Source organism: Mangifera indica, chromosome 4 (assembly GCF_011075055.1).
Source record: "Mangifera indica cultivar Alphonso chromosome 4, CATAS_Mindica_2.1, whole genome shotgun sequence".
Taxonomy (NCBI): domain Eukaryota; kingdom Viridiplantae; phylum Streptophyta; class Magnoliopsida; order Sapindales; family Anacardiaceae; genus Mangifera; species Mangifera indica.
The window spans coordinates 4,698,816-4,725,063 of record NC_058140.1 but is presented as its reverse complement, the minus strand read 5'-3'; the positions used below and the strand labels follow the sequence as shown (position 1 = coordinate 4,725,063).

The following is a 26,248-nucleotide window of genomic DNA, read 5'->3' as shown; positions in this document are numbered from 1 at the left end:
TATATAGGTTGATTGCTCTTTTCCTTTTAGGAATGAGTAATCTCCATTGTGATTTTCAACCATCTTTTGATGGTGTATTATATATTTTATGTCAATCTTTTTTGTGAGCTAGAATTTAGTTGAGTTTTGTTATCCTCTCACTGAATTGTTTGGAAAATAACTTCCAAAAGAATATTTAAAAATAAATTTTTAAAACTTGTTTGGTACTAGAAGGACGATATTCTTATGTTTCCTTTAGAATATTACATAAGAAAATTTATTTAACATATGGTTCAACTAACTCAAATTAATTGTTTAACATTAGTGTCACTACTATGGTTAAATAAATCATTAGACTTCAATCCAATGTGTACAACACATATAAAATGTGTTATACATATAGACATAAATTTGGTTTACAATCTCTAAGGTATTATCTTAGAACATTTAACAAGTATTAAAACTTCCACTATAACTCAAGTAGTAAATTAGACCATTTGTAATATATATTCACCTTCTTGGTTTAACTCAAGTGATTGAATATACTAAAATCAGATGAAATTAAAATTTGTTGTGTTTGACACTAATTAATGATGTTAGTATATTGAATATACTAAAATCAAATGAATTAAAATTCTAGTCATGACTTAGTCTTTCATGTTATTTAACACAACATTGTTTAATAATCATCATTAAGATGATGTTCAATAGTTGAGTAATATTCTTACAAAATGTAGTAAGAGATCAGCATAGCTATCTTTGTCTTAATAGACAACTAATATTTATTATACGACAAAAATCAAGCAACTGAAAGTATTGATCATGACTAAGTCCTTCATGTCATCTGATACATTATTGTTTAATAATCATCATTAAGACGATATTCAATAGTTAAGTAATACTCTTACTAAGGTTAGTAAGAGGTTAACACAGTCATCTTTGTCTTAATAAACATAACTAGTATTCATTACTTGACAAAAGTCAAACAACTCAAAATACTAGTCATGACTCAGTCCTTCATTCATCAAATTAATGGTCCAATTAACTTATATGATTGAAAATGGACGAAATAATCATAGTAATAGTTCTTGCAGAATTTTTATTTCTGAAAAATATTACAATTAGTTTTATTTCCTTTATATCTTTCCTATAGTAAATAGTGAATACATTGATCCTACAACTACAGCTAATGTAGTATGCACGTGTCGCATTTCCAACTCATAGGTCTACATCTTCTCATGGCAAACATCCATTATGCCTTGGTTCTTGAAGTTGAATACTCGGTCTTCTTCCTTTTGTTAACCGATAAGATTTTGTAGCATTTGTTCCACTGACCAGACTTACCACATCGAAAGCAAATTACCTTACTATTGCTAATCGCACCATTATGAGGGTTTAGTTCAATCTGTTTGGCCATTCTTATATGTATGTTAGCACACATACCATCCTTAACAATCCTTCCATGGACTCTTTTTTGTTATCCTTCAAAAAGTCCATAACGAACTTAGTGTAAAATTTAGGTATGGATAAGATAACAAGGTTGAAGACCATGTTATTCGTCATATGTGAGCCTAGAAATTTGGCTCCCTCAATCAATTTAATTACATAAAATAAGTAAGCACCATTCTCTACTCTATCATCCATTTTTTGATTAAGGATTTGTTTCATTATCTAATATTACTTTAAACGAGCATGATCTAGAAAGATCCTACACAAATGATTGATTATATCTTCATTAGATAAATTGTTAGTTTTCATATCAAGGGTCAACAAAGATAATATGATATTTAATGCAAGTTTTGCATCATTTTCGTGTTTTTTGAAAGTATCATTTTCCCTCATTTTAGCACCATGTTTGGGGCATAGCAGGTAAGCCTTATACTATAACATAGAAGATTTTCTTCTCTTCTAGTATAGTTTGTACATGTCTATACTAGTCAAGATATCACATGTTTATCCCAAACTTGTTTTCAAATATTTTTTCGAAAGTTGGGTTTATTCTACAAAAACAAAAAAAAAAAGCTATATTTTGATTTTATATTTATTTAACGTGGTCTTTCATCAAATAAATGCTTTTAATATTTTTAATTCATGCCAACAACCTTCTCTGTTGGACTTAGAAAATCTTGATAGACTTCTTAACAGGTCGAGATCCTATTGAATTAATTTTCCCTTTTGCTTTGGCGAAAACAAGTTTAAATTAAACAATTAGGTAGGTCAACCAAACCAATCACAAAAATCCATGATCTCTAATTTCTGCAATTATGCATGACCCAATTGTGAGATATTAATTGTGATTCTTGATTTCAGTAAGGTGGATACTGCATATCACATATACAATGACAATTGCATGTCCTTGACTCTGCCTTTAATACACATTCACCTTCATTTTGGCGAATAAACTAGGTAACTAGTTAAGTCTAATCCAATAGAAACAATCATTCGGTCTTCCACCTAGTAGAAGTATATTCTTCGCTTTGGTGAACAAGATTCCAACAAACATGGATTTATCTTAAAGCATCATATTGGAAGGCATAAGTTATTTTCTATAACACCCTTTTCAGATACATATTTCTTCTTGGAATATGATCCTAAGAGACATGTACGACTAGACTACTAAATTTAAAATCTCATCATTTAATGCATAATTATGGATATTTAAGCATACGAAAAGGTGCAATATGAATGAATACTGAGATTTATCATTTATTAAAAATTTATAAATGTATGAAAAGACTAAAAAACTTAATCATAAGTTATTGTGCATAAATAAATCTTTAAAATGTATCTAAAATGTTCAAATTACATAAAAAGAAAGAAATTCTAAAAATGGTAGTTATGCCCTTCGCCCTCATGCAGTTACTCACTGGACCGCTGGCTCCCCCACATGCCTCGCTACTCATTTTTACTTGTAAAATAACAGAAAGGAATGCATGAATGAAAATACTCAGTAAATCAGTGACCTCTTGACATCTTGAATACTTATAAAACTGATAAATTTAGCATTCTATTTATGAATCTGAATGTGGTCACAACTCGACACTCTTGTGATTTGACATAGACCATTTACAAAGGTTATTGAGGCCTAAGTAGAAATCGACATATCTGATGTCATGGTGAAAACATAAGAGACCTTGCATGTCACTATTTATCATACCTTGCACACATGTTATATGGCCTATTGAGCTAGTTATCTAGGACACCCTAGTCACACGAGAAAAAAAAATTTAGTAGTAATCTCTTCCCTTATCACATAAACTAATCAAAACTGTTGTCTAAACAATCATAGAATAATCTCTACCATGGGTATATATGTGATGCATTCTGCTGACCATGTGAGGATAAATATCCAAAGAGTTATTATCCTTATCATGCACATCTGAACTGAGTGGTAATATGCCTTACTATCGAGTATATGATACATTTCATGGTTATCCAGCCTTATTACTTTCACGTATCTTGTCACTTATACACACAACTTGTTACTATATAGATGTGAACCACTTCCCTTAAATTTTCTAATTTTCGATCTAGATCTAACTCAGTTAGGTCTTGTGTCATCTTTCACGTAGTCAGACACTCTTTTTAGTTCTATTTGGCTTCTTTTTCTTTATTAAAAATCTTTTATCCTTACTCTTTATTCTTTTTCCCTATCACTGTGCTTAAACTAGGGTTAAAATGATCTTTGTATTGACTACACAAGTGTGTGTCTAAAGTACACCCTCATGTGCCTCTTTTTAAGTAGCTTTCACTTTTGACAAATCACACGAGTGTGTATCTCATACCACATAGTCATGTTTGACTTTCTTTATAACGAGTACGAAAATTGTAAATCTTTTTAATTTAAACTAAAGTCATACAGACATGTATAAGACCATACATAGTTATGTGTCATGATATGAATATCGTAACTTCTTAATTATTATGGTTTTTTGACTAAACTTTCGGCCATACAGGGCATGAAAAAGTCTTAAAACATGGTCATAATCCTCACTATTCCATTAACATACTTATAATCAAAACAAACAAGTTACATACCTACCATCTACTCAGTATTAACATCAATTTGCTATAACCTTCTCAATTTCATGACATGTAACTATAATCACAAAATATCACACAAGAATCTACCCTATTCAGCATCCATACATATATCTTTAATGAAGCAATTAACCAAAAGCATGAATTCAGTCATAACAACAACACATAATACCCAATACGCACCCATAATTGCCTTTGAATCAATTTTTATGATTTGAAAATAAAACTTGTTTATAAAGTTTATAAAATCAACAACCTAGAATTTATACATAGATTAATACATGTAACAATGCTATCAACCCATTTAGAATCATTCATTCATCAACACAGAGCACATTTCCTTTCAATCAAAACCTCAAACATCCAAAAAGAAAACCAACTTACTTGTCTTCCGAAGTATGCTTTAGCCTTTATGTGGCTGCAAAGATTTCGATAATTAATAGATTCCCTTGATGACCAAAAACCTTTCTACTCCTTTATCTCTTTCTTTAGGGTGCAACTGTAGGTAAGAATAATGAGAGAAAATTAGGTTTAATGCACTTTTATTTTTGCCTGTTGGATGCGATATATGGGCATGTGTCATTTCACACAACTAAGAAAACCTCTGATTTTGTTATGATTTTTATCTTATCTGATAAATTCAAATTTTTTAATGATACACGACCATGTATACCCTTATACACGAGCATGTATTGCTCTGAAAAACATTAATAATTCAATTTAAAATAAATCAAAAAATTAAAATACCTTTGAACTTACCTGTAGGTGTTCAAAGGTATTACGACGATCTCACCAATTTAGTTATTTAGCTTATGAGGTGATTATTTGGAAAATTAAAACCTAATATGCATACTATAATGTGAATCAAAAATTTTATCAATATTCAACTTTAACTAATGTCAATTCCCTGAGTCATAGGGAATTAACTAGTGAACCTAGGTCTTACTCTTCAAGTCTTCAAAAATTATTCACCTTCAAAATTCATTGTTTCTTAGTTACATTTTTTTTCTAATTTAAGAAAAATAAATCTTACTCTAATTTTACATGTGTAAAATAGAAAACTTGAGTTACATTTGAGAAGAGTTAGGTGAGAAGAGAAATACATTAGAAATAAAAGAAAAGGCAGGACATATAAGTCCTATTTTAATGAATACAAACCCAAAATTATATAGGCATTCAACAAGTTTTTAATATGTACACCGAACACTATACATACCATCCAAACATGTGTACATTAAAAACAATTATTTTTACCCAAGCGTTAATTTACATTTTAGTTCCTCAAGTTTTACACAATTACAGTTTTATCCCAAAGGCTAAGAAAATTGTAATTTAGTCCTTATTCATCAAAACTGGATCCAAATAAAAAATTACACATTAATCAGGCATGTAGGTGAATGAGCTAATCATGCAAACCCCAATTCTAAAATTCAATAAAATTCCAAAAGCATGCATAACTTGGCGAACGACTTACTACCACCCATGTTGTCCATGCATGGCTTGTGGAATGGCTTGATGCCATCTACACCATCAATGCACGACTTATGGAATGGGCACACCATCCCTGAAATTTTTCACAAGGCACGATTGTGCACAAAAAGTGCCCAACCATGCCATCTATGGAAATTTCAGTGTTGGGAAAAAATGCTACTTGTTCTAGCAACCATCCACGACGGATGCCACTCATGCATAGTTGTGTGCACAAGCATTTCAAGTGTTTTTCCACTAGCTTGTTGTGAGGTAGTTCATTAGATTTTCATTCTGGCAAGCATTAACACTGATATGAGGTAAAATGGCACGTAAACCATCCTCACACCAATAACAACCTTTGAAACATATAACAATACATTTTGAAGGTGATTTCAAGCAAAGACACGAAATCAATCGCAAATCAATCGGATTCAAGTAACCTGCAAATTCAATTTGACAATGTCAAACAAAAATTTAGAGACTAAAAGCAATAATATTAACATAAATTTACATTCTCTTATCGTATCAATTATAAACTTACTTCAACAATTTCATAACAACAATGATATATTAAAAACAATATTCGATATTGAGAAAAAATATGCAATCAAATCAACATAATTCCTAGGAGTAAAGTTTGTGAATTAATCTCTCGAGGTGGGTCGGATACCACTGTAGGGATTTTGTGACCTTGTGCAGTGAAATAGCAGTTTAAAAATTCAATTAAACAACACATATGAACTACAAAACCCCAGTTATGGATCATCAACGTAAAAAAGATTAATTCACAAACATACAAATAACATATATATGGTGTACTTTCATATACTTGTGTTGGCATCTCCTTCGTCTTTCTCTTATCGCATCAATTACAAAATTGCTTCAACAATTTCATAGCAATAATTATATATTAAAACCATTATTTGATATTGAGGAAAATATGCAATCAAATCAACAGAATTCGCAGGTATAAATTTTGTGAATTAATCCCTCGAAGGTTACTCTAATACCACTGTAAGGATTTTGTGACCTTGTGCAGTGGAATAATAGTTTAAAAATCCAATTAAACAATACATATTTACCACAATGCCCCAATTATGGATCATCCACATAATAAGATTAATTTACAAACATACAAATAACACACATTGGTGTACTTTCATATATTTGCGTTGGTAGCTCTTTCATCTTTCTTTAATGGCAAAAGGTTAAGAAGTCATACTTTTAGAACCAAATATAAGTCTGCTCCTTGATATCCACTGGAAGCATCAACTTGAAAAGAGGCTTAACTATACTCAAGACTTACTAGTTCTTAAGAATAGTCTTATGGTGAAAGAGAGAGAAAATATGTCACTCGACAACTACGGTTATGTGTAAAATAAAAATGAGAGGACACTCATAAATATACACAAATACATGTGCCGCTCGTGACATGAACATCTCTTAGGCCGCTTTTTCATGTGTGCTTGGGACCAATTAATGTCCCAAACCTACACAGCTTGGGTGGGAATTGTCCCACCCATGCTATGAACATATAGCTCACAAGAGTTGTATACTCAATCAATGCATTTAATATGCATATAATTTTCCATTTAATTCTAACATGATTCTTGGCATTCAACCTAAAATCTTGAGATTATTAACTTAGTGATAATAGGATAAAATCCCATATCATCCTAATTTCAATTTCAAATTAGATGATGTGGATTTTAGTCAACCTAACTCAATCTTATCAATTCTCACATACACCCTAGCAACTAAGGATTATTATACTAAAGTCCAAAGTATAATAAAATACACTTCAGGTTCATAGGTCTTTCCAAGGCTCAAAATTCTACATCCAAAATTCAAACTAAATCTAACTTCAATAATCTTTATGCCTTCAGATTTTGCCAACTCTTTTTGTGTGGACCTATAAACTCTCCACTAAGTTATAGTAATCAAATTCGTGTCAGGCTCTCAATTTGGCATCCATCCGAAGATAGACCAAGATTGGCCTTTAACAAGGCATCATGGTCACCCTATTAATAGAAGTCAGTATGTAACTTCTTTTAACCTGTTAGTGATACGAGTACTCATACAATTTGATCATTTTGTCATACGATATCTCTTCAAGGTTGAGGTATAGATTAAATATCTCCCTTAGGATTCGTCAAATTGCATATATTGACTTTCGTTAATGATCATATAATATTGAATCAAACCATAATTAAATCTCACTATGGTCACAGATTTAAATGATCATTGACATCCGTTAGTAGGCCCTAATTAAGATATCAACTTTTATGCTTAAAAGTGACGAATTTTTTATTGATCTATTATAACCTTCATACAGATCTTGATATGGCCCATCACCACCTTTATGGCAATCTTCTAATTGATCCTTGTACAAAACGGATCAATGACCTTAAGTCTAAGGATCATATTACATTTATTCATTAAGAAGATATTTTTTATAGACATTAGAGCAACCATTCATATGAAATTCTCTTAGCGAGTTAGCCTAGTGAACACGTTTACAACGTGTAACCATATGTTGCATAAAGTCGTCAATGAACAACTTTGACAAGTGAGAGCAATCATCATCTTTCGATGAGGTCATTCAACACTATGTCTTTGGTCCTAGTAATATCAAAGTTACGGACTCTTTAAAAACAACCACTAATTATGCACATAAGATTCTCATAATCAGATACTGAGCATTGATCCCTTTATCAAGGTTAAATTATTTTTAGGGTACTTGTTTAAGCATATGTTCTTTACGGACAAAGAAATGCCAGTAGAATTACATATATAACCTTTGTTAATGAATTTGTATAGTCATAGTGATTGGCTCTAGGGCACTAACCCTAATAAAAAGTACCTAACACAGTGGTTTTATCTGAATTGCAAGAACTGAAGAAGTAGCTCCAAGAGTTACTAGATAATAAGTTTATAAAATTAAGTCATTCTCTATAGGGAGCTCTTATCCTGTTTGTTAAGAAAAAAGATGGACCCATAAGAATGTGCATTAATTACTGAGAGATAAATAAAGTGACAGTAAAGAGTAAGTATCTTCGACCCATAATTGATGATTTGTTCGATCAATTAAGAGGAGCGATAGTATTCTCAAAAATTGATCTAAGATCAGGCTACCATTAGGTCAAGGTGACTAAGTAGGATATACCCAAGACAACTTTTTGGATGAGGTATGGATACTTTGAATTTATTATGATGCTATTTGGATTAACAAATACCCTTATAGTGTTTATGGATTTAATGAATAGTGTTTCATAACTGTCTAGACAAGTTCTTTGTAGTGTTCATAGATGATACATTAATGTATTATAGGAGTCTTAAGGATCATGAGGAACACTTGAAGTTTACCCTACAAAGATTGAGAGAAAAGTAACTTTATGCAAAGTTCTCAAAATATGAATTTTAGCTAGACAAAGTTACATTTTTAGGGTATGTAGTTTTAATAGAAGGTATATTAGTATATTTGAGTAAGATTAAGATAGTATTGACTGGTAAAAACCAAATATTATCAAAAAGGTTAATAGTTTTTTAGGTTTAGTCGAGTACTACAAAAGATTTATGAAAGGGTTTGCCAAGCTGATAAGACCCCTTATAGGTCTCACTAAAAATGAAACTCAGTTTTAGTGGTTAGATGCTTATGAGGAGAGGTTCTAAGAGTTTAAAAAAACATTGACTTCTTCTCCTATATTAGCCCTACCAAAGGATAGGCTTGAGTATGATTTATACACAAATGCTTCTTATAGTGGATTGATAGTAATATTGATATAGTGAGGCAAGGTGATAGCATATATCTCAAGATAACTGAAAGATTTCGAGACCGAATACCCTTCTCATGATTTAGAGTTGGCAAAGGTAATCTTTGCTCTTAAGATTTAGAGGCATTAACTATATGAGGTCAGATGTAATATATATACTGATAATAAAAGTCATATACTTTTTCACTTAGAAAGAGTTAAACGTGAGACAAAAAAGATGACCTGAGTTAATAAAGGACTACGATTATGATATCAACTATCACTTAGGCAAAGCGAATGTAGTAGTAGATACCATTAGCAGAAAAATGTTTATACCAAAGTTGATAGTTTAGAGAGAGATTCAGACAACCTTGACCAAGAGTAAATTGAGTTTGTAGTTAAGGCTCTTATTAGATTTGAGATCAAGTCCACATTGATAGAAGAGATCAAAGCTGCTTAATTAGTTGATGATTAGTGTAAGCTAAAGTTCAAAGAGTTAAAGATGGTATTAAGATAAATTTCTAAGTGGATAATGGTATTCTTAAGTTTAAAGGCAGAATATGTATTCCACCAATTGATAAGTTAAGGTAGAAAATTCTTTCAGAGGCTCATAGTTTCTTTACACTGCCTACTACAGAGGTATAAAGATGTATCAAGATTTGAAAAAGAATTTCTAGTGATTCAATATGAAAAAGGATATAAATAAGTATGTTGTAAAGTGTCTCACCTATCAGCAAGTTAAAGTCGAGTACCAAAGACCATTAGAATTTAGAGGCAGAATATGTATTCCACTAATTGATAAGTTGAGGTAGAAAATTCTTTCAGAGGCTTATAGTTTCTTTACACTGCCTACTACAGAGGTATCAAGAAGTATCAAGATTTGAAAAAGAATTTCTAGTGATTCGATATGAAAATAAATAAGTATGTTGTAAAGTGTCTCACCTATCAGCAAGTTAAAGTCGAGTACCAAAGACCATCAGAATTGCTTTAGACTTTGAGCATGTCAGAGTGGAAATGAAAGTGTATTTTTATGGACTTTATTGTTAGGCTCCCAAGAGTTCAGAGTGATATAATGCATTATGGGTAATTATGGACAGATTAACTAAAGCAATGCATTTCTTTCCTATTAAGGACACCCACCCTATAGATCAGCTAGGTAAGTTATATGTTAGAAAGATTGTTAGAATGCAAAACAATTGTATTAAATAGAGACACATAGTCTATGTTAGCTTTTTGGAGGAGCTTTCATAGGTCATTAGACATGAATTTGGCATTCAATACAACTTATTACCTATAAACAAATTATTAGATAAAAATGACCAACTAGGTGTTAGAGGACATGTTGAAAGCTTATTGATTAGATCAAAGGGCAAGTTTGGTAGAGATGTTACCCATAATTGAGTTTGCCTATATTAATAGTTATCATGCGACAATTCAGATAATGCCTTATGAGGCATTCTATAGTATAAGGTATTTTTTTCCTCTATATTAGGATGGGTTGTGTGAGAGAGATACCTTGGTATGGTTTTATGGATCAGAGATGACTTAGAGGATATCTGTTTGATTAGGTAAATGATGAAATAGGCCCATAATTGACAAAAAAATTATGCCAATCAAAGATGTAAAGATTTGGAACGTAGTGTAGGTGATAAAGTTTTCATTAGAGTGGCTACTTATAAGCATATGATAAAGTTTAGGAGAAAGGGTAAGTTAGCTCCTAAGTACATTGACCTTTTGTAAGATTGTAGAGCGAGTTAGATAGGTAACTTATAGATTGGTATTACTGAAAAGTATGGATTGCATTCATATATTTCCATGCCTCATTATTACACAAGTATATTGGTGATCCTTCGCATGTGTTGAAGATCCAGGAGATTTACTTGTTTGATGACTTGAGTTATAACAATCAAGTAGTTTAGGAACTGGCAGATCCCCTTTGTCAAGGTGTTTTGGAGGAATTACAAAGTTGAGGAAGCTACTTGGGAGATAAAATAGGACACGAGAGAAAATCATCCAAAGCTATTTTCAATGAATTTCGGGGATAAATTCCAATAAGGAGAGAGAAGTAGTAACACATCTCAAGGGTATAGTAGTCATTTTGCATGATTATATTAATGTATGATTGAATTAATGTAAAATAAATGATGAAATATGAATGTTAAGTGATAAATGGTCATGGTCACACTCGTGTGTCAATTGCCACATTAGTTGGACAAGATGAATGTTGTGTAACTTTTAAATTTAATGGCATACCATTGTATGTGGCGAAACACATGCCCATCTATGGCATAATGCTAAAGCAACTTATATAAGACACATTTGTTGCATTTTAGTGATTTTTATCTCTAACCAAATGCATGAGCTTTTGCAAAGGAAAAAAAGAATGCTTGAGTCTAACTTGCAAGCATTTTTATGGTAGCTTTGGGATGACTATATAATAAAGAGTATGATGACAATTGTAAAAAGAAGACAACCTACCGATAAAGTAAATGGGAAAAATCTATATGCCTTATTTAACATTTTGTTTATCGATGGAATCTCCTCTTACCAATTTGTGAACATTAATCTTGTTTATGATGGTGATTTATTTGTCATTGAATGTGTATATGTCATAAGTGTGACCATGGAGAATTTCATGTTGTTCATTGCATTAAGATAAGAGGATTATACTATCTTGATGTTGGATTTTGTATATGTTAGAGATTTGATCTTGATGTGAAACTAAAGAGTATTTAGGAGATCCATATATTATTAGAGTAATATGAATTTTATGATGGTCTGGTTTGATTCTTAATGATAATATAGTTGTTAGTGGTGAGGAAATAGATTGTTGTTTTGCCTTAATTGGAAGTGTTCAATTACATTTTGTGATATTTAATCATATTAAATGAATCTTGTTAAGTTAGTCAAAGGTATATCTATACCAGGTTGGGAGCGAAATCGTATCTAAGAAGGTATAAAAAGTAAGTAGGGACAAGTTAGGATGCAAAAACAAGTTTGTGATTTTATCCTGGATTTGACATACAGTTGTGTGGCATAGGACATACGCCTATATGCATGAAACCCAAGATTTAGATTAAGTTTTCTAATGATCCAACAATAATTAGATGTTGTTGCCCATTAAATAATCTATTAGGGCATGAAGTTTTCCCATAAAAATCATATGCATAACCATTTATAGGGTGAGATGATTAGAATACCCCTAAAAAATAGATTAGTCAAAGTAAAATTGAGTCTGAGAAAAATATTAAGTTTGGAAAGGACACAACCGCATGTCTAGAGACACACATGTCTGTGTATAATAGAAATTATTTCCACAGGGAAAGGCCATGTTGAATAAAGGTCGTGTATAATACAAAGGGATAACATGCCCCATGTTTCAAAAGTAACATGTCTATGTGTTTAACATAGTAAAGACACACCTTTGAGAAGATAGTCATATCTTATGCACAAAGAAAGACATATGCCCATCTAACTAGCATAAATGCCCATGTATAAAAGGTAAGTTAAAAAAGAAAAGAAGAACCAGGTCAAGAGTTTGAAGGTCCTCCAAAGAGACAATATGAAGATTTTTGGTATGCAATAATACCCAATGTACCTGAAAGGTGAGATTATATTAAGACATAAGTTAAGATAGGGGTGAAAGCTAAGATGAGTTTGATGTAATCTGAGACTCGAGATGCATGCAAATTAGACGTCTTAGGGTTTTTACAAAGGGGCACTGTAAGTACAAACTCCCTACAGCACTCGTAGTAGAGCATGTCTACAGTAAGATATCGTAACTGTAGTAGGGTACTAACACATAATAAACCCTAATCATAGTGATGTTCGATAGTCCAATAGTGGTGTTGGTATGTGGACTATATAGTGAATGCTCACATGGCCAAGGTCTCAAATCTCTATATTCAATTCAATCAAATTGGTCATGCATACAACTATGGACATGACTTCTAAATGATAGCACTTTCACCTAGAAATGTTATGGTCACTCTAATAAGGATTTGGGGAATGATTCTTTAGTGATCGAGTAGGATATAGTTCAACCTAAGACATATGATATGTAGTCTAGATGTTCTCAAGATCAGTATGAGTACAGATACAAGATATATGACCTATTATCATGCTAATGGGAGTTTAATGACAAACTCCAAATGATAGACTAGTATGGGTCGAGCCAAGGGCATTTTGGCGTTTATGTAAAAGTTTATAGTAGAGTTTTTTATTTACTAAGTGTTTTATCACTCATTTCTTCACTTTCATGTGTACAGGTATAGATGATCATGATTATGGGGCGAGCGATGGTCAATGAGCATAAAGGCAGCATGAGGGCAATTTTTTATGTTATGATTGAGATGTAATGTAATTAGCTACACGTTATTTAACAACATGATTTAAGCATTATGTTTATGTCATGATCTTATCTGTCATTAAATTTAATGATTTTAAAACAATTCTCTAATGATCTTGTTTGTCATTAAATTTAATTTTATAATGTAGCATACGATTTGCGTTTGCCAATGTTGGGTCATTTGCCTAAGAAAATAAGATTACTTTGACATTACTATATCAATAAGATTATATTGTACATAATTTTTTATATAAATAATAATTTATTATCGTATAATTATATATTATTTTATTTTTAATTTTTAATTATCTAATTATATAATAACACTTAATATTTATATATAATGTTACTCTTAATTTATTACATATATTATGTGAAAAAAAAAATTTACAAATACGAAGGTATAACCTCCCTTGAAGTATTTAAGACACTTTAGTCTTGCACTCAATTTGATTAAAAAAATAACAAATTAAAGGGCATGAATGTAATTTAAGTCTGAACTCATGATCTAATCACAAAAAGTGCTCTGAAAAATGTTACATCATACCCATTGGAATTATATTCCTTTAGTAAATGTTTCATAGACCAACGAAATATTTCCCACCCAATTATTAGTGTAGTCTCAAAAATATATTTATATCAGTTAAAAACTCAAATATTTATTTATAAATTAACTTCTGTTAAAATTTTTTATTAAAAAGAACAGTAAAATTATTATTTTACTACTAAACCCTAAAACACTAAAAATTTATATTATTTTTTCCTCTTGGTTTAGAAAACTAACAATTTTCTTGTAGAATTAAGTTTTGAAAAGTGACATTTCCCCAATTTCAAATTTCTCGATGATTTTTTTATGAATAACGACCACTTTCTCTATCCCAACAATGGCTCTCCTTTCGATGTCTTCTCTTCTTTCAAAGCCCTTTTCCTTCGACAGTGTTTTGTTTAGATTTAAATCTAAGCAAAACCCTTCTTTAGATGGCAAAACCATCATCTAGACGAATCATCATCATCTAGATGATGATGATGTGTTCAAACCAAGGGTAGATGTTGGAGATGATAAACCCTTGGTCTAGACACATCGTCATTGTTTAGATGACGACGATTTGTTTGGACAACGCCTTCATCATCCAAACGAAACCCAGTTAGAGAGAGAGGGCTTTGAATTAAAAGAAGTTGCCAAAAGGAGAGTCATCGCCATGAGGGAAAGAATGGTCGTTGTTCGCTAGGAAATTTGAAAGGGGGAAATTTTCACTTTTCAAAATTTAATTTTAGGGGAAAAATGTTAGTTTTCCAAATCAAAGGAGAAAATGATAAAAATTTTCAAGGTCTTAGGGTTTAGTAATAAAATAACAATTTTACTCTTCCTTCTAATAGAAAATTTTCACAAAAGTTACCACATGAATGAGTGTTTAAGTTTTTTAACTATCGTTGGTGTGTTTTTGATATTACTCCTTTAGCCATGTTTCATACTGTAAAACTATAAACATTGTGTGCATGTTTTGTGCCATCTATGACCACATTCTATAATGACTTATTTTATTTACACTTAGATAATTTCTTTCTTCAATTTTGTGAGATAATTATAACTATTTCATATGACTATTTGTGTTAGGTATTTAAACCAATGTTCTTCCTCAATTTTTTGAAGCTATATATTTTGTCTTTCTCCTTATATTTTTTCTTAAGATGGGTTCTATTTATTTGTTTTACATTCTCGAATATTTCATCTCATTAGCTCTTGCAACTTATCTAAATAGATTGTGAGATATGATTTTTGTTTGGACCTTGAAGGGATTTTAAGGCCAAAGACTAAAGTATTCCAATCATAAAGGAGTTCAAGGGGAGCTTGAACTACTCTAGCTAGGAAGCTTAGAAACCAAGTGGTACTTGTTGCATTTCATATTTGAAATTAGGTTGTTGCCTAAGTGTATATGAGGAAATAATTTAGCAAATTGTATGTGGGTTTGTTGATGTTTAATTTTTGTTTGTAATAGACATTAGTTTGATTTCACAGTGGATTTGACATTATTAGAGAAGATCTCATAGATGTAAGTTGTATGTAATATAGTTGAACCATGTAAAAATTCTTTGTTTCTTTTACATTTCTGTTGTTTTCTTTATTTGGTTATGCTTATGATGATTATTAGAGGCTTTCAAATCTAACCCATATCATTCACTTATGTGTGATATTTGCACTCTTTATTTGTAAGTGTATATATATATATCTATACGTATACTTCGATAAATGTATTTAGGTTGGTAAAACTATAACAAGGGGATCAAAGTATAGTTTGATTATGAAAACCCTATGAGCACATATGATAGCCAATTTAAAAGCGTGTGCAATCTCAATATTATCCTAACTTAAGACATAGATAATACGATAAAATTATCATAACATTAAATGATCTTACCGAAAGGTAATGACAAATCTTATATGTTAAGGTAATTGGTGTCAACAATAGGGAATTTATGACCTTGGGCAAAAGAATAGCATTTAAAGAGACAATATGAAGATTTTTGGTATGCAATAATACCCAATGTACCTGAAAGGTGAGATTATATTAAGGCATGAGTTAAGATAGGGATGAACGCTAAGATGAGCTTGATGTAATCTAAAACTCAAGATACATGCAAACTAGAGTTCTTGGGTCTTTACAAGGGGGCACTGTGAGAACAAACTCTCTACACCACTCGTAGTAGAGCATGTCTACAGTAAGATACCATACCTGCAGTATGGTACTAACTCGTAATAGACCTTAATTATAGTGATATTCGATAGTCCAATAGTGGTGTTGGTATATGGACTATATAGTGAATGCTCACATGGCTATGGTCTCAAATCTCTATATTCAATTCAATCAAATTGGCCATGTATACAACTATGGACATGACTTCTAAATGATAGCACTTTCACCTTGAAATGCCATGGTCACTCTAATAAGGATTTGGAGAATGATTCTTTAGTGATCGAGTAGGATATAATTCAACCCAGGACATATGATATGTAGTCCAGATGTTCTCGAGATCAGTATGAGTACAAATACAAGATATATGACTCATTATCATGCTAATGAGAGTTTAATGACAAACTCCAAATGATAGAGTAGTATGGTTTGAGCCAAGGGCATTTTGGCGTTTATGTAAAAGTTTATAATAGAGTCTCCTACTTACTAAGTGTTTTATCACTCATTCCTTTACTTTCATGTGTGCAGGTATAGATGATCATGATTACAAGGCGAGCGATGGTCAACGAGCATAAAGGCAGCATGAGAGCAATTTTTTATGTTATGATTGAGATGTAATGTAATTAGCTACACGGTATTTAACAACATGATTTAAGCATTATGTTTATGTCATGACATCTTTTGTACCATTTCGAATGTTGAAATTTCAGATAAGGGTATTTTGGTAATTTATGAAAATGTTTGATGTTTTAATTATTGCCATTTATCTGCATGCTCAATTAGTCTTAGTTATGACATCTTCCTCTGGAGGGTAGTACTTTTATAAGGGGTGTTACAACTTATCAAAGCAGTTCAAATTGTTTTCTCAATTTACCTCAAGTGACAGCTTAGGTACTTTGCTAAATGGTTGACATGTGTCACCAAATTAACTTGAATGGCTAGGATCATTTCCCATCGATTCAAATTGTTTTTTGAATTTATGTTAAGTGGCGGCTCAAGTACCTTACTAAATGGTTAACATTTATCATCAAATTAACTTGAATGGCTAGGATTGTTTCTCGTCCAACGTTTACTCCTCCTCATAAAACCACTCTTCAATTTCTTCATTGAGTTTTCATAATTTTCAAACTCTTGACCTTTCCAAAGGTCTTCCTAGTTTTAGAACAAACGTTAAGCTTTTCTAGTTTCTAAACAAACACAAATCAAAATATTCTCTTTGCATACTATTCATAAGGTAAACCTCTTTAAGTTTGAATTTTTCTTGTTTGCTTCGTCTCTAAGTATGAATTCTAGGTAAATTTAAGGTTAGCCAGTAATTCTATATATAACCATGCTTTTAAGGCTTTGTTTTGAGTTTCTAGCTAAGTTAGGTACTAGAAAGTTTAATAGTATCCACTTAACATGAGTTATCATTTACATGCCAAGAGTTGTCTACTTGATGTGAGTTGTCCTTTGTATGTTGAGAGTTTTTGCTCAACATAAATTATCCTCTACATGTTGAGAGTTGTTTGCTTGACATGAGTTATTCTATACACATCGAAAGTTTGTGCCTTCATGATGTGAGTTGTTATTTGCATGTCACATGTTGATGCATTAATAGGTAGAAACAGGTTCATGATGTGAGTTACTGCCTACACGTCGAAAAAGATTTTAGGTCTTTGTTAGAAACATCTTATTGTTGTCTTTGTTGGCGAAGACTAGATGTTGTCGTATAAGAAGCTTGCAACCTTGTAACAGCTAGCTAGCTACTAAGAGACTTGAGTCCTTAAAAAGGTTGTTAGGGCAACATTGTCTATTCACTAGATCAAGGTGTTGATGAAATTGGTCAAACCTCTAACATATCATTCAATCCTGCCTCCACATTAGGAGTTGTAGGTTATGTCTTAATAGTTAATACAAGTTGGTTCTCAACAACATGCACATTTTATTTTAGAAAAGGAAATCCTTGATTGATTTCAGGTGTTTGACTACTTAGGTATTCATAATTTGAACTCGCTTTTCTTCCACAGGGAATTGTAAGATGAGTGTTTTAACGAAAATTGAAAAAAGGTATATATTAGAAAACTAAAATAATGATTTACTACACATGATTTTCATCATACTTATTAATAATAATAAATTTCCAATATAACTATGAGTAAACAATTTGGATATACAAATATAGTGTCATTATGTGATTAATGATTTTAAATTAAAGATAAAATAATAGCTAATCATATAACGTAGATTATTTATATATTTAGGTTATATAAAAAATATATATATACATATAATATTGTTTATAAATTTATGGTTTTAATTAAAACCTGTATTGCAAATTGAGCAAAGTATTCGGGGTGGTTACGGAGGACTGGTATGGTAGGGACCTAAATAGCATGCCTACAAGCAACTATGAGTAAAGAAATTTGACATTTCAGGCTCTGTCATCTGAAACTGACAAGTTCTTAACAGTGTCTTATGCATCGTTCCACCAACTTGCATTTTTTAAATGGAACTTTCCCACTGTATCAACTTCATTGACTGATTAGGAGAAATCGGAAGCATCTTTATAATGAACATAACATGTCCATAATACTCTATAGACTATAAATAAATCCGAAACATCTTATTAAGAAATGTCAAAGGATTACACTAGTAATTAATCAACTCTTATATATGGGTGGTTTCGAGTAAAATTAAACTTTAGTTTAAGTTAAATTCGAGTTTGATTTAATTTTAAAATGTTAAATTTGAGTCTAAACTCAAATTCGACGATTTTTTTTTAAATTAGTTTAAGTTTGACCTAATTTAAGAAAAATTTAACTTGAATTCAATTATAATATCGAATTAAACTTAAACTAATATCAATTTAATACTGTAATTGAATCAAAATCAATTAAAATAATAATGTTTAATTTCTTATTAATAAAAATAATATTGTTTTAACTGATTTAAACCAAATTTTCTTAAACTTGTAAACTTACAAAACAAACTCCATAATACAAATTTCTTAAACTAAAACTGACCAAAGCCAATTTCATTTAAGCCAAACTGGCAGAGAAGTTAGAGCCAGGCTCAAATCCACCTGAGGTAGACTCACATGCTTTGCCTAGTTATTTAAGCAATATAATATATTCCTCAACAATATTATTTTATACAATTATAAACCAGGGTTAATACAGGAAAGTAATTCTAATAATTATATTATTGGTACTAATTCAATGTTAACCCGCTCACGTTGATTAAACTGTATATAATAATAATCTATTATTACAGACTTCAAATTCAGGAGAGAGATTTGACAATCTGATTCTAATCTCATCCACAATTTGCAGTGAACTTGAGCTGCAGAGCTCACTGTATATATTTATTAAAATGTTGTTGTTTTCGTTACCCTCCTCAAGTGATATTACCGTTCCTGCACTTGTGACGAGACAGATTCCTTCTTCGCAATGGGTCCATTCTGCTGTATCCATGTTAATGGCCAGGAAATTTTCTTTCTCAACAAGGTAATCTGAACTAAATATTCATTAAACTCTGTGAAATATATTTGTTCATTGAATTTTCGGTCGTGACTTTGATTTCTCTTTGCAGCGTATTATATCAACACACTCAGAAAGTCTGAAGAAGATGATCACAGAAGAAAGAAGAAGAAGGAAATCACCAGGAATAATTGAAATGGATGGATTTCCAGGAGGTGCAAATGGGTTTGAGCTGGTATCAAGATTCTGTTATAACAATGGAAGAATCAGAATCACAGTTTCGAATGTTTGTGTTCTTTACTGTTGTTCGGTGTATCTTAGGATGAGAAATCTCTTGGAACAAACAGATTCATTTCTTGAAGGGATGTTTGAGTGGCCATGGAAGGACATAATCACCAGTCTCAAGAGCTGTGAATCATTCTTTACGTTTGCAGATTCATGTCATCTTATAGACAAACTCCTTTGTCCACTATTACTAAAGATTACCCAGAATTTAGATTTAAACCTTTCTGCTTCATCTTCATCATCAGAAACTTTCACCCCAGAATCAATGAAACCATGTTCATCAAGGTCAAAAAAGGAATGGTGGTTTGATGATTTGACAGCTTTACCGCCAATGATTATTCAGAAAATCATCCAAAGATTGGGGGCTTATGGGAATAATGATAACAGCTTAACCCTCACAAGATTCCTTGTTCATTACCTGAAAAGTTGTGCGAACTCCAACATCTACAGCTCCAGCTCTGAGTATTTTGGTGGCCTTATAGACACAGCTATTCAAGGGGTTATTTCTGCAGGAAAATCTGGTTTCTCCTGCAGAAAACTCTTGGGAGTATTGAAAATTGTGAGTGGTTTTGGTGTGAGCAAAGATTGCAGAGGTGAATTGGAGAAAAGGATTGGTGGAATGCTAGAGCAAGCAACATTGGATGATTTGTTGGTGTGTAGCAGCGGTGGTGGTGATTGTGGTAGAGGTTTTTATGATGTTAAGCTTGTATTAAAATTAATAAAGACATTTGTTAGTGTTAATAATAAGAGTAAATGTAATGTGGGGAAGATGAAGATGGTTGGGAGATTGATTGACAAATACTTGGTTGAAATATCCCCTGATCACAGTCTCAAGGTTTCAAAGTTTGTTGCCATTGCTGAGAGTTTACCAGATTATGCCAGAGATTGCTTTGGTGAGGTCTATAGAGCCGTCGATATCTATCTTCAGGTCAGTAATTTATGTGTTATTTTGTTCAAAATAATTGCAATAAATAATTTCAATTCGATTCGTTAATCTGACATGACATAACAAGAAAAAAATCAAGTTATAGATAGTATTTTTTACATAAAATTTAATTCAGATTAATTCAATACGACTTAACACAAAATCAGATTTTATTAGGATGGACATAAAAGTAATTTAAATTAATCCGAATATTTAAAAATATCTTAATATAGTAGAATTTGTTAGAAATATATAGTTATAATTACTTTAATTATTTTTCTTTGAAAGGTATAATTTTTAAATCAATTTAAAATAAAATAAAATAAAATATTATACTTTACGTTTCGTTAATATTGGGTTGTATATTTAATGAAGAAATTAAAAATGCTTTGAAAAAAAAGAAAATTTCATATTAATTCAAACTTTGTCAAGTCAACTTAAACATAGTTGAAATTAGGTTAGGATTGAAGGCCTTTTATCCAAAATTTTAACTAAGAAAACATAAGAACGATTCTCATGCAACTGTTATGTATATGTTTTCGTTTATTGCAGTCCCATCCCAATATATCCGTCCAGGAGCGATCAAGATTGTGTGGTTGCCTTAATTACGAGAAGCTGAGTCTTGAAGTTTGTAAGGATCTTGCAAAGAATCCCAGAATCCCTCCAAATGTGGCCGTTCAAGCACTTATGTCACAGGCGCAGCGATCCAGTCTTCCAAAAACTGATGATCATCGTAAACTTCCAAATACCTGCAAATCTCAAATGGTTTTATACAATATTCGCATCAATGATAGAGAAGTCTTTCCGGAAGAAAATGGGAAAATGAAACTGAATCCACAGAAGATGAAATGGAGGGTGGTGGAGTTGGAGGATTTGAGGTTGGTTAAGCTTAAGAAGAAAGTTTTGAGCACACCGACAAGTAATAAAACTTTGCAAAGACTATGTTAAGAGCTTTCACATTCTTTCTTTCCTATCAATCCATCTGTAATTTGTACTAGAAACGGCTTTGATGCCCTCATTTTATCAATAAAATGATATGTATCTATTTTTGATACATAAATATATGTACACTTATATGTATCATAATATAATTTGATAATTTTGAATTCAGGATAAAATAATATTCAATCATATAATAATACATATAAATATATATATATATATATATATATATGAAAGAATTTGTATTATAAGTATTGTACATCAATTATTTCTCATTATTAAAACAATTCTCTAATAATCTTAACTTATCTGCCATTAAATTTAATTTTATAATGTAGCATACGATTTGCATTTGCTAATGTTGCATCATTTGCCTAAGAAAATAAGATTACTCTGACATTACTATATCAATAAGATTATATTATACATAATTTTATATATAAACAATAATTTATTATCTTATAATTATGTATTATGTAATCAATTTGATTAAAAATATGACAAATTGAAGCGCATGAATGTAATTTAAGTCTGAACAATCACAAAAAGTGCTCTAAAAAATGTTACATCATCCTATGCCCATTGGAATTATATTCCTTTTGTAAATGTTTCATAGGCCAAAGGAATATTTCCCACCAAATTATTAGTGTTATTTCAAAATACAATTATATCAGTTAAAAACTCAAATATTTATTTATAGATTAACTTCTGTTAAAATTTTTTATTAAAGAGAAGAGTAAAATTATTATTTTACTATTAAACCCTAAAACACTAAAACTTTATATCATTTTTTCCTCTTGATTTAGAAAACTAACAATTTTCTTCTAGGATTAACTTTTGAAAAGTGATATTTCCTCAATTTTAAATTTCTTAATGATTTTTTTATGAACGACGACCACTTTCTCCATCCCAACAATGGCTCTCATTTTGATGTCTTCTCTCCGTTCGAAGCCCTTTTTCCTTCAACTGGGTTTTGTCTGGATTTAAATCCAAGCAAAACCCTTCTCTAAATGACAAAGCCATCATCTAGACAAATCATCATCATCTAGATGATGACGATGTGTTCAGACCAAGGGTAGATGTTGGAGATAATGAACCCTTGGTCTAGAACATCGTCTTTGTTTAGATGACAACGACTTGTCTGGATAACCCTTTCGTCATCCAAACGAAACCCAGTTAGAGAGAGAGGGCTTCAAATTAAAAGAAGGTTCCAAAATGAGAGTCATCGCCATGAGGGAAGGAATGGTTGTCGTTCACCAGGAAATTTGAAAGGGGGAAAATTTAACTTTTCAAAATTTAATTTTAGGGGGAAAATGTTAGTTTTCCATAATAAGGGAGAAAATGATACAAATTTTCACAGTCTTAGGGTTTACTAATAAAATAACAATTTTACTCTTCCTTCTAATAGAAAATTTTCATAAAAGTTAGCACATGAGTGAGTGTTTGAGTTTTTTAACTATCGTTTATGTGTTTTTGATATTACTCCTTTGGCCACGTTTCATACTGTAAAACTATAAACAGTGTGTGCATGTTTTGTGCTATCTATGACCACATTCTATAATGACTTATTTCATTTACACTTAGATAATTTCTTTCTTCAATTTTGTGAGATAATTATAACTGTTTATTGTGTTAGGTATTTAAACCAATGTTCTTTCTCAATTTTTTAAACCTATATATTTCGTCTTTCTCCTTATATTTTTTCTTGAGTTGGGTTCCATTTATTTGCTTTATATTCTTGAATATTTCATTTCATTAGCTCTTGCAACTTATCTAAATAGATTGTGAGATATGACTTATGTTTCGGCCTTGAAGGGATTTTAAGGCCAAAGACTAAAGTATTCCAATCACAAAGGAGTCCAATGGGAGCTTGAACTACTCTAGCTAGGAAGCTTAGAAACCAAGTGGTACTTGTTGGATTTTAGATTTGAAATTAGGTTGTTGCCTAAGTGTATGTGAGGAAATAATTTAGCAAATTGTATGTGGGTTTGCCGATGTTTAATTTTTGTTTGTAATAGACATTGGTTTAATTTCACAGTGGATTTGACATTATTAGAGAAGGTCTCATGGATGTAAGTTATATGTAATATGGTTGAACCATGTGAAAATTTTTTGTTTCTTTTACATTTCTATCATTTTTTCATTTGGTTATGCTTATGATGATTATTAGAGGCTTTCAAATCTAACCCATATCATTCACTTATGTGTGATATTTGCACTTTTTATTTGTAACTGTAACTCTCTCTCTCTCTCTCTCTCTCTCTCTCTCTCTCTCTCTCTCTCTCTCTCTCTCTCTCTCTCTCTCTATATATATATATATATATATATATATATATATATATATATATATATATATATATATATATATATATACACGTATACTTTGATAAATATCTTTAGATTGGTAAAACTATAACAAGGGGATCAAGTATAGTTTGATTATGAGAACCTTATGAGCACATATGATAGCCAATTTAAAAGCGTATGCAGCCTCAATATTATCCTAAATTAAGACATAGACAATACGATAAAATTATCTTAACATTAAATGATCCTACCCAAAGGTAGTGACAAATTTTATATGTTAAGGTAATTGGTATCAACAGTAGGGAATTTACGGCCTCGGGCAAAGGAATAGGATTTAGAAATTTTAATAAACTATACAAACACACTGCATAAACCCCTTTTGGATCGCCTTCGTAGTAAGATTAATTCACAACATGCATAAAACACATATAGGGTGTATTTTCTTTATATATGAGTAAGCAGTTCATTTGTCTTTCTCTGATGGTAAAAGGCAACAAAGTCATGCTTTCAAAACCAAACATAGGTCTGCTCCTTAATATCCATACAAAGCAATAACAATAGAGGTTAAACTATGCTCAAGGTCTGTTAGAACCTAAGTATAGTTTTGTATTCATGAGAGACTAGTGGAATATCTCTCTTACAATGTTTAGGGTTATAATATAATATTGTGTGAAAAAATACGAGAAAGCATACATATATATACACAAAGAAGAGACTTGACTGGGCCTTGTATAGGTGGGATAATTCCCACCCGTATAATGCATGCAACCCACCTAGACTATTTCTTTTTCATTTGTGTACAGCGGGGTATGTAATTTACATGCACCCGAGCTTGCTACCTATACTTGCTCCATGCACTTGGACCAGCTGTACATCAATCAATTCATGTCCATGATTTTAGGCAATCAACTTAAAATTAGGATTAGATAATGATAGGATAAAATCCTAACCTACGCGTTTGAATATTTTAATTAATTGATAGGATTTAGGTTTATCCAACTAGATAAACTCAACCTTGTCTTTTCTCACCTACGCCATATATTTTTAAGATTATTACACTAAGGTCCTAAAGCAGAATAAAAAATACTTTCAAGTCCATAGACCTTTCTAAAGCTATAAATCCTCTATCATAAATCTAGACTAGATCTAACTTAAATAATTCTATGCCATTAGAATTTGTTAACTCATTTTGTGTGTGATCGATAAACTACCCACCAAGTTGACAATGTTTAGATTGTTAGGCTTTCAACCTAATATATGTCTAGACCTAGATCAAGACGGGCTTCTAATAAGGTATCATGACCACTCAATCAGTAAAGGGTCAACATGTGACTTTTTAACCTATTAGTGATACAGTTACTCATCCAATTCAATTATTTCATTATATAATATCTCTTTGAGGTTGAGATATAGATTTAGTGTCTCCCTTAGGCTCCTCGAATTACATAGATTTACTTTTATCAATGATTGAATAATATTGAATTGAATATTAACTCAATTCCATTATAGCCACAAATTTAATTGGGCATTGACATTCGTTAGTAGGACTTACCTAAGATATCAGCTCTCGTGCTCAAGAATGTTGGATACTTTATTGATCAACTATAGGTTTTATACAAAACATGAGATGGCTAATCACTATATTTTCGGCAATTCCCTGATTATATTACGTTAGGCTAGTGTCAAACCATATCAATCATTGCATAAGATGGTCTAATAACCTCAAGTCTAGAAATCACATATACTTTCGTTCACTATAAAGATATTTTCTATAGACACTGGAGTAACCATCCACATTGAATCCTTTTGGTGGGTTAATCTAGTGAACATATCTATAATGTGCACCTATGTGTTGCACCAAGTTGTCATATAATAATTTTGACATATGAGAACTATTATCATCCGTGTCTTATTATCCATGCCTTTAGTTATGGTAATATCAGAGTTATGAACAGTTTTAAGAATAGTTATCTAATGTGAACATAAGGTTCTCATGATCAGGTGTCAACATTGATACTCTTGTCATGGTTCAACTATTTTTAGGACAA

General features: G+C 31.3%; 1 protein-coding gene across 1 annotated transcript; it reads left to right on the top strand.

Annotated features, from left to right (window-relative positions):
* The first annotated feature begins 19,546 nt into the window (after positions 1–19,546).
* On the top strand, positions 19,547–22,019 carry LOC123213444 (BTB/POZ domain-containing protein At3g19850-like). Its single transcript, XM_044632882.1, has 3 exons — positions 19,547–19,768; positions 19,854–20,954; positions 21,504–22,019. Exons 1-3 carry the CDS (start codon positions 19,712–19,714, stop codon positions 21,897–21,899), a joined length of 1,554 nt encoding a protein of 517 aa, XP_044488817.1. The 5' UTR covers positions 19,547–19,711; the 3' UTR covers positions 21,900–22,019.
* Positions 22,020–26,248: the final 4,229 nt, after the last annotated feature.

Excerpts from the sequence above, each read along its gene's own strand:
- LOC123213444 (XM_044632882.1), top strand. The coding sequence starts at position 19,712 with ATGGGTCCATTCTGCTGTATCCATGTTAATGGCCAGGAAATTTTCTTT. Across the intron at positions 19,769-19,853 it reads AAATTTTCTTTCTCAACAAG|CGTATTATATCAACACACTC; the intron begins GTAATCTGAACT and ends TTCTCTTTGCAG. Across the intron at positions 20,955-21,503 it reads CCGTCGATATCTATCTTCAG|TCCCATCCCAATATATCCGT; the intron begins GTCAGTAATTTA and ends CGTTTATTGCAG.